This window comes from Protomyctophum bolini, assembly GCF_963924005.1.
Source record: "Protomyctophum bolini genome assembly, chromosome: 7".
In the NCBI taxonomy this organism is placed as follows: domain Eukaryota; kingdom Metazoa; phylum Chordata; class Actinopteri; order Myctophiformes; family Myctophidae; genus Protomyctophum; species Protomyctophum bolini.
This window is the reverse complement of record NC_137868.1, coordinates 3,874,080-3,893,020: the sequence shown is the minus strand read 5'-3', so window position 1 is coordinate 3,893,020 and position 18,941 is coordinate 3,874,080. Positions and strand designations below refer to the sequence as shown.

Here is an 18,941-nt window from a genome sequence, read left to right as displayed (position 1 = left end):
TTAACTATGTAAACCTCTGCCTCCCTCAGCCCTGAACTTCAGTGGGACGGTGGGGGAGAGAGGAGCGTTGGCTCAGCTGGCTGCAGTGAGTGGTGAGGACGTGAAGGAGAACACCCAGCTGGTGCTGCTGTTCAGCAGGACTCTGGAGTCCCCGGCCTTCCTCCATGCTCTGAGACGCACCCTGCTGGGCCTGAGGAGCTCGCACTCTGCCTCTCTGGAGCAGGTACCGGAATACAGATGCACGCACACTAATCCAATCACCTGCCAAGTAGCTTGAAAAAAGTGACAGCTTTCTTCAGCGATTGGGCTACAGTCAGAACAGATATGCCAGACGGAAGTACGTTGTGAAACAAATGTGATTGAAGCAAGTACGTGTCTCTTCCATCTGGCGGAGTCAGGTTAGGAATGACCTACAGACCTACAGACCAGACCTATAGACCTACAGACCAGACTCAAATTGACTTTTGTCATCCCCCTAGTAGTGAGTTTAAAAATCACACCTGTGTGAAGTGAGTGGTGCAACTCCGGGTTTTTCCATTGAGCTTCCTATAGTGTATGACTGTGTGTATGAATGTTATACTGTATTGTAGTTTCCTAGCTCCTACAGTCATGCTTCCTTGTAGTTTCCTAGGCCCTACGGTCATGGTTCCTTGTAGTTTCCTAGTAGTCTGTCCTTTTATGGTGCTGTAGTTGTTGGTACTGGCAGAGCTGTGTAACATTATTTATCCTCTTGGCCAGTTAACACTCGTAAAAGAGACTTTATTCTCAACGTGGCTTTTACTGCTTAAATAAATTGTCATGGTTTAGTTGAAATATAAAAACAATCCATAAATCACCGACTCAGCTCCAAGATATTGACTCCCGTGCTGCGGTCTATGTTTAGAAACTTTATAGATAATCAATAAATAATAAATCATGGTCTTTTTGCTCCAAAAGGTACTCACCCCCCTGCTGCAGTCGTGCTCCGGCGTCGGCATCGAAGACGCGACGTCAGCGGCCATGTTTGTGCCGAGCTGCGTCCCCGGCGGTCTCTACCAGGAGGTCCAGTGCGACGGAGCTCAGTGCTGGTGCGTGGACCCGCTCAGCGGACGGGAGGTGGCCGCCGCGTCGCGGCCCGGCGCCCGCTGCCCGTCCCGCTGCGAGGCGGAGCGGGCGCGGGCACTGCGGGCCAAGAGCGCCATGGCCGCCGGAGCGGAACTCCATGTCCCAGCATGCTCGGCGGAGGACGGCGGCTTCCTGCCGCTGCAGTGCGCCGGGGGCGGGGCCAGGTGCTTCTGCGTGGACAGCAGGACGGGCAGCAGGACGACGGCTCTGGCAGCAGGGGGCGCTGCTCTCACCTGTGGGTTTTTTACACTGCATTTGATCCGTTATACAAACTGCGAAAGTCAGTATTTTTTTAGATGTTTAGTGTTGGATCATATTCCAAAAACAGAGCAGATATTCAAGCTCATATGTAGATCTGCTATTTTATTTATTATTAATACAAATCTGTAAATCTATGTTTTTTTTATAGCGAACATTTTTTACTTAAATATTTGCTTCTGGAGTTGGAAATGCAAATGCATGATGGCTGATACTGAAACCAATATTTGTTAATTTATAGGAAACAAATAAATCTTCATTATAAGAAATGAACACAAATTAAATCTGGGAAACCAGATTGAATTTGCATCTCGGAATCTGTTGTTGAGATATTACCTGACTCTTTCTTTACTGTATCTGTTTGCAGGCCCAGCATCGACCCAGACCCAGACCCTTCAGAACAGACCAGGTCAGTCCCATTAAAGCTCTATCTGGTTCTACTTGTACACAGCAGTTTTACTTTTGACAGCGAATTTTGTTTTTGTTTAGTCATCGGGCCCCATCTTGCGCGCTGCCTTACCCCTCGTCCCTAAACTCTTTTGCCATGTTTTACTATAAAAAAAAAAGCAGTTTAAAATTGTTCAAATAGCCGGTCTACAAGCTCATTTCCAGGGACGGATTAACCCCCATGAAGGCCCCTGGCCCGGTAATATTTGAAGGGCTCCTGGGGCCCTTCATTGGCTGTTGATTGTTTTGTTTTTCTGCGTTTTTATCATCTTTTTAACCTAAATTTAACAAACCTAGTACCTTACGTTAGATGTGTTAAATCCAGTTCCTGCCCTCACCTCCTCCTCCTCCTCCAGCGCTGTGCTCCGAGGCGTTGGCCGAGGTCACCGCCTTCAGACAGGAAGCAGAGACCATCGTCTTCCTCTCCAACTCCAACTCCTCCCGCCTCCCTCTGGGATACGCGTTCCTATTGGCCGAGGGCCTGCGTCTGACCGGGGAGGAGGAGCTCCTGGTGGCGAGCCAATCGGGGGCGGCGGAGGAGCAGGCGCGGATATTCGACGGGCTGCTGCTGAGCCGCTCCAGATCGGCGCTGCAGCTGGCCGCCTACTCCAGTAAGACACACTGACCTGAGATCAGATTCATACGAGGTTTCCACTGGACACACACTGGTCTGATGAACCCATTCTGACCTGAGATCAGATTCATACGAGGTTTCCACTGGACACACACTGGTCTGATCAACCCATTCTGACCTGAGATCAGATAAAAAAAATGTCAGTCGTTCTTCGATTTTTCAAAAAATAGCAGACCTACAAGCTATATATTTAAGCTATTTTTCAATAGCTTAAAGCATAACATGATGCTAACACCAAAATGGGTTAAAATCAATACTGCCACGTATATAAATATTCTGTTACGAGTATAAAAGTCCGGAAATTCTAAATGCTCTCGAGTTAAAAAGTACAAAAGTATATTGGCGTCAAAATGTACTTAAAGCACCAAAAGTAAAAAGTAGGATATACTCATTATGCAGAGCCCCGTTTTCAAGTTTTAAAATGTGCATAAATCGTTTTGGAAATAGCCGATCTCTACAAGCTCACAATGTGTCACATCGTGATATGGTTTGTGTGTGTGCTCGTGCGTGCGTGTGTGCGTGTGATAGCATTTCTGTAGACTTAGATAGCATTTGATACAGACTTACAGCATGTTATGTAGACAGCACTAGAATTGCATTGTATATAGTCATAGCACTCCATAGTACATATGTATAGCATAGTAGTATATATGTATAGTTTATAGTATAGTTTCATTATATAGATATTCCACTGTTACTTTCTTAGCTTACGCATGTTTCATGATAAATGTTTTTATGTGATGTATTCCCATGCTTTTGTTCTTGCTTAATGTAAGTCGCTCTGGATTAAGAGCGTCTGCTAAATGCCTAAATTGTAAATTGTGTGCAGCTCTCCAGTGGTACTGGCGTAGAGATGACAGCGTTGCAGAGAGCCAGAGGCCAGCGGGCTACCAGCCGTACACGCCACAGTGTGACCAACGAGGAGACTGGCTCAGCACGCAGTGTCACCATAGCACAGGTTCCATAGATACTATTATTAGCTATCGTTACACCCCTATAGAGCGCCGCAGTCCCTCCCCCTTTCAGAAAAGCGAGTGGCCCAGGAAATGAAACCCCAATGCATTCTCCCATCGGCACTTCTAATATAATTTATTTAAAGACGGTTACGCCGCGGACAAAGCCAACTCTGATCGTGACAAATCATGACAATGAACACAATGTTTTGGGCCGATCAAATAATTTATAAGACGAAAAACAAAACAAATACGTAGTGTTGTCTCCTGACTTTCTTTTCTTCTTTCTAATGATTTGATCGGCCCAAAACATTGTGTTCATTGTCATGATTTGTCACAATCCAAGTTGGCTTTGTCCGCGGCGTAACCGTCTTTAAATAAATTATATTAGAAGTGCCGATGGGAGAGTCCCGGAAAATAAATCGCCGGTCATTTTCCTCATAGACGTTTCAGAAAGTATTTATTTAAAGACGTTTACGCCGTGGACAAAGCCAACTCTTGTCGTGACAAATCATGACAACAAACAGAATTTTTCGGGCTGAACAAATAATTAGAAACACTTTTTTTGATGTTTTTCTTCTTTGTAAAATTATCTGTTTGGTCCAAAACATTGTGTTTGTTGTCATGATTTGTCACGACTCGAGTTGGCTTCGTACGACGCTTAAAAAGGTCTTTAAATAAATACGTTTTGAAATGTCTATGGGAAAAATGCATTGGGATTAATTTCCTGGGCCTGGCATCGTCATGAAAGGGCCACGGGACTGCGACGCTTTATACTAGTATTGTTACAAAGAACGAAAAGTAAGAAAAGTGATGTTTTTCGTGTGTGTGTGTGTGTGTGTGTGTGTGTGTGTGTTTTTGTGTGTGTGTGTGTGTGTGTGTTTTTGTGTGTGTGTGTGTGTGTGTGTGTGTGTGCGTGTGTGTGTGCAGGTCAGTGTTGGTGTGTTGATGAAGATGGACAGTACATCCCTGAGTCTCTGACCAGCCGTTCCAAAACTCTGCCCAAGTGTAAGTGTATAGGCATGCGCACGGACGCACACACACACACACACACACACACACACACGCACACACACACGCATGCACACACACACTCATTATGTGTGCCTCCCACAGGTCTGTCTCGCTGTCAGAGGAGGCGTGTCCACACTCTCCTCTCTGGTTGGCTGAAAGGCTCTGACATCACGTCTGATGGACATAATACCACTGGCTACAGCGCACGCTGTGAGGAGGTATGTGGCACACACACACACGCGTACGCGCACACACACGCACACACACACACACACACACACACACACACACACACACACACACACACACACACACACACACACACACACACACACACACACACACACACACACACACACACACACACACACACACACACACACACACACACACACACACACACACACGCTGTGAGGAGGTATGTGGCGCACGCGCACACACACACACACACACACACACACACACACACACACACACACAGTGAGGAGGATCGTGGAAGAATGGGCGTCCCATACCGTTGTGATGTGTGTTTTGTTCGCAGAGCGGTCAGTTCTCGGTGCTGCAGACAGAGGGCGCTGCAGGCTGGTGTGTCAACCCTCTGACGGGAGACGTTCTGCGAGCCGCGGCCTTCGACCCTGCAGGACAATTCACATGTATGACATCATCACATACACGCTGTGAAAATATGACATACACGCTGTGAAAATATGACTTACAGGCCGTGAAAATATGACATACAGGCTGTGAAAATATGACATTCACGCTGTTAGGTTAGGGTTTGGGGTATCGGGTGTCAGACTAATGCCTGTCGGACTGTCAGTACGTCGGTCAAAACACGTGCACCCCCCCTCCTCAGGTCAGTGACTGGTCAGTGCCTGTGTGTGCACCATAGACTGTAAAAAATATGGACAAAGCGTTCTCCGGGTCTAACATGAACGTAAAATGAAGCCTGTCAGTCCTTGTATTGTAAGTCGCCATCTTTCTAGATCCGTTTTGGTTATGAAATTAGAAATGAGACTTTAAACTAGTGACTGGAAGCAGAAAGTATTCATGACCATGTTTTTAAAGGTAATACAGTCTAGGTGAAGTTGGGCCCAAATACATGGACCTCTATGGGGCTATGGGGTTTTTTTTGGGCCCAATGACAGCGCCACAACAGGCCATTATATGAACTTTCAGGAAATCCCGATTTCCTTAGTGGCTTCACAAAATATCTGTCTGACTGCCCCCCCCCCCCCTCCCCAGGTCCCAGCTGGTGCGAGCTGCAGGGCGCTCTCTGCCGGCCGGACGGAAGCTTCGCCCCGTTCCAGTGTGACATCACTTCCTGCTGGTGCATGACAGAGGATGGACAGGAAGTGGGCGGGACCAGGAGGAGGGCCAGCGTCAACGCACCCATGTCATGTGACCGTGAGTCTCCTCCCCCCCCGGAACGTCAGCACCATGCAGTGTCGAGTTTGACAGCAAAGTTTGATTTAGTTTAAGTCAATAGTATTTTGGATAAAATTCCACTTTTTACTCATATTTTAGTTTTTTATTATAGATTATAGATTTCTTTATTTTTGTGTCATGCACCAAAGGCGCCCAGCCCACATGGACTTACAGGACACACCATAACATTGCTTCAATATTACATTGTGTACAAGAAACAGATCTGTTTTGTTGTTATTCCGTTTTTCTTCTTTTTCTTTTACACAAACAAAACATTCTGCCTTTTTTCCCACGCCCTGCATAAAAAGTCTGCCAAAGCAAAAGTACCTTTCCTAAAACAAAATTCCAGTTTTTCATAGTCCTCCAAACAGAAAAAGTCAGCACAGATGGTTGTCATTTTACAAAATAATATATGTCTTAATTATCTGCAAAGTTTTTGTTTTAGTCTAGATTTGGTCGACTAAATACCATAAGATTTTAGTCGATTACATGTACTGTGTATTTGGGCCGAGCTCAACACCTGAACGGAACCAAACTTGAAGGCAAAAATGACTTGCCTTTTAGTTCTACTGGATCTCTTCTCATTTTTGAGTGGTGCAACCACTCCTACAACCAGCAATGTCCGTGCGTACCGTAGAAAGAAGAAGAAAACGGCAGGTTACAACACTTTTTTTTGTTGTTTTTCTTCTTTGTAATTATTTGTTTGGTCCAAAATATTGTGTTTGTTACAATTTACAATTTAGGCATTTAGCAGACGCTCTTAATCCAGAGCGACTTACATTAAGCAAGAACAAAAGCATGGGAATACATCACATTTATCAAGAAACATGCGTAAGCTAAGAAAGTAACAGTGGAATATCTATATAATGAAACTATACATATAAACTATACATATATAGTACTATGCTATACATATGTACTATGGCGTGCTATGACTATATACAATGCAATTATAGTGCCGTCTACATTTGTTGTCATGATTTGTCACGACTCGAGTCATAATAGCTTATTTTTGAGTGGTGCAACCACTCCTACAACCAGCAATGTCCGTGCGTACCACTACCTATGTGGCCACCTATGTGGCCATGAGCACGAGTATAATGACTATTAGTACCAGTAGGGGCGCTGTTTGCCAGAAACAGAGAGAGAGATAGTATTAGTGCTGCCTGTTGCCTGCTAATATGAGAGAGAGAGAGAGAGAGAGAGAGAGAGGAGAGGAGAGGAGGGGAGAGAGGGAAGTTGCACCACTCAGTTCACACGGGTGTGATTTTTTACACAGTTTGTCTTTCATGTGTCTTTGTCTGGGTGTAGGACCCGCCTGTCCTCACCCCGTCATTACCCATGGTGCACTGCTCTGCAGCACGCCGACGGGCGGCACGCAGAGCTGCGACCTCGTCTGTCACCGCGGTTACCGGAACGCGCTTCCTGCTGTCGGCAGCTTCCTGTGCGCGCTGGAGGACCAACGCTGGGACGCAGACACCCCCCTGCTGGCCGCGGCGTGTCAGAGTAAGACCCTGACCCTAACCATATTTCATGAAGCCACTGAGGAAATCGGGACTTCCTGAAAGTTAATATAATGGCCTGTTGTGGCGCTGTCAACTTCACCCAGACTGTATTACCTTAATAAACATGGTCATGAATACTTTCTGCTTACAGTTACTAGTTTAAAGTCTCATTCATCATGTCATAATATTCTTTTTGGAAGATTATGGTCCCATTTATTAAAAAAATTAATGAAATGAATAAAGTCGCGTATGTTCTGAGGGGCGTGGCTATACCGTTACAGTCTATGATCGGGAGCCCCCCCCCCGTTCAGTCAAAATATAAACCAACGAAGAGTAAGGGGGGAAGTCCTGCCTCGTTGTCTGGGCCAGCCAATGGCCAGCTGGGCCCAAACGGAGCCAGCTAATGGCCAGCTGGGCCCAAACGGATCTAGAAATATGGCGACTTACAGTGCAAGGAATTACAGGCTTCATTGTACGTCCATGTCAGACCCGGGGAACGCTTTGTCCATGTTTTACAGTCTATGGTTTGTACATACAGGATCCCAGGCCTTCCAGACGGTGCGTTCGACAGCAGAGATGTCTCTCTCTGTAGACGACCATCAGTCCTGTTCCTCCATCAGCTCCAACCTCACAACTCCACTCATCACTGCTGTGTGTTCACTGAAGGTTAGCAACGCACACACATACACACACACACCTCCACTCATCACTGCTGTGTGTTCACTGAAGGTTAGCCACACACACACACACACACACACCTCCACTCATCACTGCTGTGTGTTCACTGAAGGTTAGCCACGCACACACACACACACACACACCTCCACGATGTGTGTTCACTGAAGGTTAGCAACACACACACACACACACACACACACACACACACACACACACACACACACACCTCCACTCATCACTGCTGTGTGTTCACTGAAGGTTAGCCACGCACACACACACACACACACACACACACACACACACACACACACCTCCACTCATCACTGCTGTGTGTTCACTGAAGGTTAGCCACACACACACACACACACACACACACACACACACACACCCATCTGACCACATATATTCTCCAAAAACAGCAGATCTACAAGCTCATGACACGTGGATTTTGGGGTTCAAGTACTTAACTAACAATGGCAGCTGAGCATTTGTGTGTGTATAATATATATGTGTGTGTGTGTGTGTGTGTGTGTGTGCGTGTGCAGCTACCTGTGTCAGGTGACTGGGTGACGGTGTGTGACGACTCCTCGGTGCAGGTGCAGTGCGACAGCGATGACATCATGAGGTTAAAGGTCACGTGGGTGGCCTCTCTATCTGACCTCCCGACCCCTGACCTACCCGACCTCCACGATGTCGGTGAGCAAACAGATATCACTATAGATGATTGACAGATATCACTATTGATGATTGACAGATATCACTATTGATGATTGACAGATATCACTATTGATGATTGACAGATATCACTATTGATGATTGACAGATATCACTATAGATGATTGCTAAACAGTAAGGGCCGATTCATACTCCTATTTTAGAGCAGAATAAAAGTCTACAATGTGACGTCATTTGAGGTTTGGGGGGGGGGGGGGGGGGGGGGTACCGTCCTAAAGTCATCTCTTCGGTGCTACTGAAAACTTCTGACGAGCCGAAATCATTTCGGCACTACAGCGCCGAAACAGCGGTAAAATAGGAGTATGAATCGGCCCTAACACAGACATTATTAGGTATAATATAACATTATTCAACAGGTCATTTCGGGGAAGCAATCTGATTGGTTGAAAACAGCCATCTAACCGTGCTTCAAATCTCTCTGCTCTGAGCGGAGCGGAGGTTGGGTTGCTAGGCTAGCAATTTCCTTGGAACATTTTCGGTCGTAGTGACATCTGTCATTACAAAAATATGTGTTTTTTTTAGCAAATATCTTAGTTATAGAGGGTATGCGTGACATCCTCATCAAACCCGGACGTTATGCAGGAACGCCTATTGAGTGGCAAAAAACTACTTTCTGGCCTCGACAGCCCAATGCATCCACACAGAAAAGTCCTGTCTGATTGCATTAAACAATGTTAAACTTACTTTGCATGTTGCTTTGCCACTCGGTGTGCCAGTTCACTTTAAGCATGCTCATACCCTCTATAGTGACATTGAGTTGACGTGTGTTTTTTTAACGGTATCTGTTAAGTCCTTAATTGCACTTCTGCGCTGCTTACAGAACTGGCCTATCGGTTCGATACGTTCCTGAAACAACGCAGGTGTGCATGACAGTAAAGCACACCCTCTCGTGTAATATTGCTTAAGTAATCGTTTTAGCTTAATTGTATCGTTTACCATCGATGTGGTTCTCAACCTAATGAGGGAGAGTCGGTAACCCAATGAAAACCTTACTAGTTCTTTAACTCTTGAGAGTGTAAAATGAAACCAAATGGATTCTTAACTCTCACGCTCTCAAGAGTAAAATTATTGTTAATTAAACATCTGCATTACTTAATTTACTAAGAAGTCGACACAATTAGAGGATGTAGAAGAGTTGTTATTGTGATCAACGTTTGCCCTGTTATCTCTCCTAAATAGTACCAGCATCAATACAGCATGGAATCGTGGACACAATCTTATTCAACAACACACAACAAAATAAGTTATATTGTATCGTTAATGTTGTTTGTTTACCAGGTGTGTTCCTCGATGGGAGCAGGCTGCTGGCTGCGCTGCAGGGGCTTCTGGGTAATCTCCTCCCCTCGCTGATGACATCAGAACCCCGGCTGGTTTCCACGACAACACCAAGCTTTGGCTGTTCGCCCGGTTACCGCCTGGACACCGATGGTACTGCAGGTTGTGGTGAGTCACTGTTCCCCTGCTGGACACCGATGGTACTGCAGGTTGTGGTGAGTCAATGACTCAGCTGTTTAAAGATGGAGTGCCGTTTAAAAAAAAACAAACAAAAAACAAACATTTTTTTCAGTTTTTTGTTAAAGGACTGTTAAAGGACCACTTCACCATTTTTCAACGTATCTTCATATAATTATAGTCATCAACTCATCACCAATGTTCATGATAAAATAGCCGAGTGGCGCGCTACGAGCTTGTAGGTCTCCTATTTTTGAAAAATCGTAGAAATGTGGCGCAAATCTTTGAATATATATTCTTTCAAAGTGAATGTTTTTAACTCAGGTCTGTTACCGTCTCTGCAGTGGTTTGTCCTGCCGGGACCTTCTCCGCAGAGGGGGCGTGTCTCCTCTGTCCCGAGGGGACCTATCAGGGAGAAGAGGGGAGGGACTTCTGTCTCAGGTGTCCCCGAGGCAGCTCTGCCATTGGAGCGTCGTCTGCCAGCCAATGTGAGCCACACCAGTTTTGTGAGGGGCGTCGTGCAGAAAATAGCAGATCTACAAGCCCACGACACCATCGCAGTGCGTCGTGTCGTGAGCTTGTAGATCTGCTATTCTCAGTGTTGCAAATTCCCTATACTTCCTACTCTCCAGATTGTTTTTGTCGATTTTTGACACATGTACAAATATGGTCGTGTACACTACAGTGTGCAGGTTTTGTCAATAAAGATACATAAATCAGATAAAGAGAAAGTAAAGGTCTGCTGCTTGCTAAATGTAAGAATTGAATAGAGATGCACGATATAGAACGTATGACCGATAACTTATGACCAAATACACCAAATCCGTCCATCTCTAGAATTGATCCATACTGTCAGAAGGTTGGAAGTTTTATTTTAATTTGACTTGAGCGTACGTACAACGTGTGTGTGTGTGTGTGTGTTTGTGCACGTGCGCACCTCAGGTGTGACGTCGTGTCAGAGGCGGGGCTTACGGTGTTCGGGGTCAGGTGACTTCCTGCCGGCTCAGCCTGACATCCAATCGGGAGGCTGGAGGTGTGTCTCCGCCCAGGGAGACGATCTGGTCTGGACCAATAGCAACGAGCCTCTCTCCGACGAGCAGTGCACAGGTACCTGTACGCACACACGGGAACCAATCACAACGAAGCATGCGTTTTCGTTTTAATGGTATCGCCAATTCTGCAAAAAAAAGAAAATACTCTTTTGTTTTGACTGAAGTCGGTGTCAGTGTCGTGCTCCGAAAATAGCAGATCTACAAGCTCACAACACGTCGCAGAGTGACACGTTGTGAGCTTGTAGGTCGGCTGTTTTCAGTCACGGCCCGCCAAAAATACATTTTAGTCAACTAAATCACCTGTAGATTTAGTCGACTAAAACTAGACAAAATCAAACAAACAAACATTTCAGATGACTAAATTAGGACTACAACTAAATGGAATATCTATCTATGGCAATAATCAAAAGCATAATAGACACCATAGTAATATTCACACACATCTGTAACTTATCATTTCTGACAGGCACTTCCCCCACGAAGATGCTAAAATCATTCCCATCCACAAAACATCAACGGCATCAATTCACAAACTTACACAGACCTCATCTCCCTGCTTTCACTATTTTACAAAATACTTGGAAGAATGATTATATGATGATATATGATAAATGACGATAGCTTTATAGATACATGTCAAATAATTAAAGTAACCACCAGTATACCGGTGTCAGGGGTCAGTTCCTGGGTCAGTTCTACTCACTGTGTGCGAAAACATGTGTTTTTAGTGCTGTCCAGGTTTGAGGCTGTTCCCGGGTCAGATCTACTAACTGTGTGTGAATGTGTGTTTCAGTGCTGTCCAGGTTTGAGGCTGTTCCCGGGTCAGTTCTATACTCACTGTGTGTGAATGTGTTTTCAGTGCTGTCCAGGTTTGAGGCTGTTCCCGGGTCAGTTCTATACTCACTGTGTGTGAATGTGTTTTCAGTGCTGTCCAGGTTTGAGGCTGTTCCCGGGTCAGTTCTATACTCACTGTGTGTGAATGTGTGTTTCAGTGCTGTCCAGGTTTGAGGCTGTTCCTGGGTCAGTTCTATACTCACTGTGTGTGAATGTGTTTTCAGTGCTGTCCAGGTTTGAGGCTGTTCCCGGGTCAGTTCTATACTCACTGTGTGTGCATGTGTGTTTCAGTGCTGTCCAGGTTTGAGGCTGTTCCCGGGTCAGTTTAATACTCACTGTGTGTGAATGTGTTTTAGTGCTGTCCAGGTTTGAGGCTGTTCCCGGGTCAGTTCTATACTCACTGTGTGTGAATGTGTTTCAGTGCTGTCCAGGTTTGAGGCTGTTCCCGGGTCAGTTCTTTACTCACTGTGTGTGAATGTGTTTTCAGTGCTGTCCAGGTTTGAGGCTGTTCCCGGGTCAGTTCTATACTCACTGTGTGTGAATGTGTTTTCAGTGCTGTCCAGGTTTGAGGCTGTTCCCGGGTCAGATCTTCTCACTGGAGCTGAAGACACAGACATTCTGTCAACTCTCAACACTGATCTGGTAGCGTGTGTCCAAGGTAACTCTCTCGCACGCACATGTACAGTGTATTTTTAATACCTTTTGGAAAATGAAAAACACAATGAAAAAAAATGAAAAAATACAACAATAAATGATTACAGCATTTAATAAAAACACAGCCCTCTCACGTATTAGGAGGACATGCAGTGTATGAGTCACCAGAACCAAGGACATGGATTTTGACGTTACAATGGATTGTTTTGGAAGTTCTGATAAAAATGAATATCTAGTAAATACTGAATTGAGCTATATACGCTGTCTGGAAATAGATGATGAAATGATCCAACACTTTTTTGAAAGTTACATATAATCCCTTTAACCTCCATTTTAACCCGAGATCAGATTCTAAAAATGTCTTCTACATCCTGACAGTTTTCTGAAAAAGCTACGTTGTCGTTATTATCGATTTCTTGTGGCGCGCTACGAGCTTGTAGATCTGCTATTTTTCAATAGATAAAGCATGTCTGCATGTGGAACTTTTTACAGACGGGACACAATTAAGCCCCCGTTGATGCCTATACGTGCTCTGTGTGTATGTGACAGTTTCTGTGCACGTGCCTGCTCTGTGTGTATGTGACAGTGTGTGTGTGTGTGTGTGTGTGTGTGTGTGTGTGTGTGTTGCAGCGTGCGCTACAGAGCCGGCCTGTCATCACGTGGCTGTTTTCACCGAGGAGGAGCAGAGACAATGTCAGCTGTACAGCACACACACACTGAACACACGCTGCAACACCTCCACACAGGTGTGTATGCACATGCACACACACACACACACACACACACACACACACACACACACACACACACACACACACACACACACACACACACAGAACACACGCTGCAACACCTCCACACAGGTGTGTATGCACAAGCGTTGCCTACAGCGACTGGTAAGTTACTACTCGGTAGATATTAGCGAGACCTTTCCGAATCAATTAAAAAAAAAAACTCTTATCACATAAATCACGTCAATGGCAGAAATCAACATTAGGAAGAAACATGTCATTGGCAGTCAATTAAGTCCATAGACTTGCATCATTAAAATCTATAGACTTGGCTGGCCTATGATGCAATTTCTAACGCCTCTCAAAACATGTCATCGACCGATTTAATATATGGCAACCTTCCCCGTGTTTCTTCACTGGTCCGATCCAGAAGAACAACAGTTTTTCCGGCCACTGCTACAGAGCCGACAATGAGGTTATATCGTCCCTTCTTCTCTGGAGTCCTGCCTCAAAGCAGACCAGAGGTAGAAAACTGTCGTTCCCAGCTACTCATTACTCACTGTGTGTGTGTGTGTGTGTGTGTCTGTGTGTCCAGGCCAGTGGGTTTCTGGGAAATCCGGAGACAGAGCTGTTTGATTGGTTGAGCTGTTCTCCAAGAGTGAGGGGCGGTGGTTCAGATCTACTGGTTGTCAGGAAGAAAGGTAACCATTATTATATTATATATGTAATAATAACAACAACAATAATACAATACAGAATTTAATATTTGTTTTAGACATTTCAAAATGTAGGCTACTTGTATAAGTATAAGATTTTACTCTACTAAACCAACAGTTGATTTGGTCGACAAAAATGTATGATGGCATCGTAATGACTTATTATATAATTGGTTGCATATGTTGACAAAATCTGCTATATTCTCGAGCGCAACCAAACATAAATTGTAGTTCTACTGGATATCTTCTACACTAATCCCTCCCTAACATTTTAGTCTAGTCTTAATTTGTTATAATCAGCATAGATTCGTTTTGATTTAGTTTTCATCATCAGTGAAAGAAATGTAAACGACGCACATTTTCAGTCAAAAACATGCATGGTTGTTTCCAGGCGAGGAGTTCTCCGTCTCTCAGCATCAGCAGCAGAGCTACGAGAGGATGAGGATGACGAAGGCTCTGTCGGGAGTGTTCCGCACGCTGGCCTTCTCCTCCTCCTCCTCCTCCTCCTCCTCCTCCTCCTCCTCCTCCTCCCCCTCCCCCGCCCGGGGCGGAACCTCCCTCACCGACGTGCACCGTTTCTGTCAGGAGCAGTGCAGCCGCGACACCTGCTGTCGAGGCTTCGTCCTCAACCGCAACGTCCTCGACGGAGGTACGTATGTGCGCACGTTACCATAGACTGACACCACGGCGCGTATTCAGGGCGGAGTCACCACCCCCGGGGGAAGTTGTGATGTGCTCTCGTTCACTGCGATGCAATTTGCGGCATTTCCAAAACAATATTGCGCAGAGTAGCGATTATCAAACGTATTTGCAATGCCATACGTTGAAAGATCTGTTGCCCGTAGACAATAAGGCACGTTACCTCCGCAAGTTAGACATTATCGGCATAGATGTTTGTCCGTATGTGATTAAGGATTGGAACAAGTTGCATTGGCAGCCATAGAAAATTCTTACCCCGGATGTGACGTTTATGGGCGTTCCTGTCTAGCGTGGTGTCAGTCTATGGAGATGCTTCTGAGTACACATACAGACGTCTTATGTCGTATGCCTTAGAATGAGCCAATAGGGGAAGGGGATATCAATGTCACATGTCCTAGAATGAGCCAATAGGGGAAAGGGGATCAACGTCACGTGTTTCGCTTATTTGACCACCCGTGCAAAAACTTAGACGTGTGTCTCAAAGAGTGATGATTATTGGCCAAATCGCCAATCAAATTCTGTGTGCGTGTGTGTGTGTGTGTGTGTGTGTGTGCATGTGTGCGTGCGTGTGTGCATGTGTGTGTGCAGGCTCCGTGCTGTGCGGCCTCATGGGGGCGCCATCAGTGCTGCAGTGTGCCGATGAGGACTGGGACGTGATTGGCCAGGGCGCGGCGGAGCGTGTGTGCGGAGCGGGACTGACCTACGACCCCCAGCACCGGAGCTTCGTCTTCAACTTCGGGGGACAGGACTTCACCATCAGTGAGAACAACCAGCCAATAGCGTTCTAACATGAACACAGGGCAGATATGAACACCGGCCAATAGCACTCCAACATGAACAGGGCAGATATGAACACCGGCCAATAGCATTCTAACATGAACACAGGGCAGATATGAACACCGGCCAATAGCACTCCAACATGAACACAAGGCAGATGTGAGAACACCGGCCAATAGCATTCTAACATGAACAGGGCAGATATGACAAAAAAAACCTGAAGAATACATAGAAATTACCGATAATATATTCATTAATCTTATGCTCACACTGGCAGATAAAGCTACTTAAGCTACACAGCATATTTATTCATAGCTTTGTATCTTTTTATCTGAAGTTGAAATCAGCTCAACTTGTAAATTTGTAGCTTTCATAGCAGCTGCAAGCGTCGGATGCATCTTTGCATCTTCACGTCGCTGGCTTCCATTGACAATGAATGGTAGACCGTATCTTTGTAGCTAATTCCAGTGGCAGCCAGCCAGCCACAGCCGGAGGTGTGTTGTGTCCAACGCTTGTATTGTCCTTCTTCTCTCATGCAGCCGATGCTGCTCTACCGGCTGACAGCAAGAACAAGAAGGACTACCAGGCGTCTATCGTCACCTTCCAGGCCATCTACCTCCACAACGGTACAAGTACAACCCAACCTTAACCCATTCTGACCTGAGATCAGATTCATCCGAGGTTTCCACTGGACACACACTGGTCTGATTAACCCATTCTGACCTGAGATCAGATTCTAAAAAAATGTCAGTCGTTCTTCGATTTTTCAAAAATAGCAGACCTACAAGCTCGTAGCGCGCCACTCGGTGGCGCGCTATGAGCTTGTAGATCTGCTATTTTTCAATAGCTAAAGCATAACATGATGCTAACACCGAAACGGGTTCCCGTTCAGAATGGGTTAACTCTAACTCCACAAAGGTACAAGTACTGTACAACCCAACCCTTACCCTAACTCTACAATAAGCCTATCTACATTCTACAACCCCACCTACCGGGTCCTACACACACACACTGGTACCAACCCTATAGAGCAGCCGGATGGGAACCGCAAGGTTGAGGTTCCCCGGTTCGATCCCTGTGGGCTCCCCCAGAGTTAGTGTCAAAGTGTCCTTGAGCAAAAGACTCTCTCAACCCCTAATTGCTCCCAGTGTGCAGGCTTGCATGGAGCCTTGCATGGTTTCCTCCGCCATCGGTGTGTGAATGTGTGAATGTAATGCACAGCCTATTGAGAAAGCACCTTTGGATAAAGGCGCTATATAAATGCACCCTTAATTACTTCTACTGTGTGTATAAATGCTATTCCATGTGTCTCACAGGCTCAGAGCCGGCAGCAGATGTTACATCCCCACCCTGCACAGGGACACAGCAGGCCACGTTTGCCGTGGATGGTTGGTATTCATTCATTCATCCATTCATTAATTCAGGTGCATTCAGGTACAAGCTAATGGCGTACAATGCATGATATAAAAGTAGAGGGATATGTGTCTGTCTGTCTATTGATAGCTTGATTGATTAGAAATATGATATACTCCTCTTAGCATCAAGTAAAAAAGGCGATCACACGACGCTGGTGCCAACAGGACCCACCAACGAAAGATCAATGGATGGACATTATTGAGGAACTGTATGCTATGGAAAAACTAACATTCATACTGAGACTACAAGAGGATAAATTCTATAAAAAGTGGGAAAAGTGGAATCTCTTCTCTCAGCCTATAGCGATATTGCAAATAGGATTTCATCGAATGTTTGTTGTAATATGAAAAATGCAGCCTTTTTTCTTTTACTTTTTGTCCTTTTATTTTCTTTTTCTTTCCCGTATTGTCTTGTTAGTTGAGTTCCTTTTTTTGTCTGTTCTTCCTTCAATAAAAATTAAGTGAAACAAAAAAAAAGAAATATGATATACTGTAGTACTATATTGTCAGCTCACACTAAAATGTGTCTTAGGACAACTTAGCCCTGGTCCAATGCTTACAGCGAGTGTCTCTCTCTGACGCCTTGTGGAAGTACCTTCCACAGCCCACTGGTCATATTTCCACTCCCGTGCGCTGTTTTTCTAATACCAGCAAATAAACAAAACGACGTAACCACTTACCGAAATAAAGCCTGCTAGACCTTAAGGTAAAAGTCTATTCTCGAACCTGGGAAGCGTCTCAGGTCCCCAGTTTCTCTCTAAAATGCACTTTGTGTCATTTTAATAACGCAATGTACCCTGAATTTACCATTAGTTTAGTCATTTCTTCTACTATGGCATTTACGGGTTTTACCCGCGCCGATCTGGCTGGATTAATTTTATTTAATGATTAAAATAGTGCATTTTAGAGAGAAACTGGGGACCTGAGACGCTTCCCAAGTTCGAGAATAGACTTTTACCAAGGTCTAGCAGGCTTTATTTCGGTAAGTGGTTACGTCGTTTTGTTTATTTGCTGGTATTAAAAATACAGCGCACGGGAGTGGAAATATGACCAGAGGGCTGTGGAAGGTACTTCCACAAGGCGTCAGAGAGAGACACTCGATTGGACCAGGGCTAAAGACAACTGTGTATGCAACACATACATGTGATTGATTGATCTGTTGATGGATGGATGGATGGATGGATGGATTGGACTGACACCAGTGTATTAGATGCATGACTATACCTGTCATGCATTGTGTCCCTCTACAGAAGCGGTACAAAGTGGGTTCGAGTCCCTGGACGAGAGCATGGTGCTGGTGGATCCAAAGAGAAGCCTCCCCGCCCTCTCCTATTGGCTCAACAAGATGAACTTCAACTCCCAGCAAGCACTGCTCTGGTGTCTCTCACGTATGGACCTGTTTGAGTTGTATCAATATCTTTACTACACCACATTGTCAATACTTTTACTACAAATACTGCACTTTTACTCCACTACATTCATTTGAAAACTAGTAGTTAGTCACTTTGTAGATTCTGATTATTATTACAAAACATACATTCATTTATTTAACGCCCATTTTAAAATGTTTTGTGCCAGGGACGTCTGTGCAGGGTTTGTTTGTGTATTTGAAATGTTTCAAAAAACATTCCACACATCTTTAAATAGGTTACATTTTTAAACATATTGAAAACAGGGAAAGCATTAGTGTCATTTTAGATTTTTCTGTTGGCCATTATAACAGATCTACAAGCTCAGAGCTTGTACATCTGCTATTTTAAATCTACAGTCAATTGCGTCAACAAAAATATATATTTTGGCGGGCCTTGATGGCATAGTAATGACTCACGTTGCGAATCAATGGCAACGTGATGCG

At 45.0% G+C, this 18,941-nt stretch overlaps 1 protein-coding gene across 2 annotated transcripts in view; it reads left to right on the top strand.

Moving 5' to 3' along the window:
* The window catches only part of tg (thyroglobulin), a 38,274-nt gene that overhangs the window by 6,291 nt on the left and 13,042 nt on the right, over positions 1 to 18,941 (top strand). Inside the window, exons 11-33 of one of the 2 annotated variants that reach the window (XM_080767947.1) lie at positions 30 to 223; positions 937 to 1,339; positions 1,736 to 1,771; positions 2,166 to 2,420; positions 3,273 to 3,401; positions 4,327 to 4,404; positions 4,513 to 4,628; positions 4,952 to 5,063; positions 5,656 to 5,817; positions 7,150 to 7,344; positions 7,882 to 8,009; positions 8,567 to 8,717; positions 10,035 to 10,199; positions 10,553 to 10,696; positions 11,151 to 11,315; positions 12,648 to 12,752; positions 13,379 to 13,494; positions 14,075 to 14,180; positions 14,587 to 14,844; positions 15,483 to 15,653; positions 16,211 to 16,297; positions 16,988 to 17,059; positions 18,337 to 18,474. In XM_080767947.1, coding sequence (XP_080624073.1) covers positions 30 to 223; positions 937 to 1,339; positions 1,736 to 1,771; positions 2,166 to 2,420; positions 3,273 to 3,401; positions 4,327 to 4,404; positions 4,513 to 4,628; positions 4,952 to 5,063; positions 5,656 to 5,817; positions 7,150 to 7,344; positions 7,882 to 8,009; positions 8,567 to 8,717; positions 10,035 to 10,199; positions 10,553 to 10,696; positions 11,151 to 11,315; positions 12,648 to 12,752; positions 13,379 to 13,494; positions 14,075 to 14,180; positions 14,587 to 14,844; positions 15,483 to 15,653; positions 16,211 to 16,297; positions 16,988 to 17,059; positions 18,337 to 18,474 — 3,486 coding nt within the window. Of the gene's footprint in view, positions 1 to 29; positions 224 to 936; positions 1,340 to 1,729; positions 1,772 to 2,165; positions 2,421 to 3,272; positions 3,402 to 4,326; positions 4,405 to 4,512; positions 4,629 to 4,951; positions 5,064 to 5,655; positions 5,818 to 7,149; positions 7,345 to 7,881; positions 8,010 to 8,566; positions 8,718 to 10,034; positions 10,200 to 10,552; positions 10,697 to 11,150; positions 11,316 to 12,647; positions 12,753 to 13,378; positions 13,495 to 14,074; positions 14,181 to 14,586; positions 14,845 to 15,482; positions 15,654 to 16,210; positions 16,298 to 16,987; positions 17,060 to 18,336; positions 18,475 to 18,941 lie in introns of both variants that reach the window. The other variant, XM_080767946.1, reaches the window with a different exon arrangement.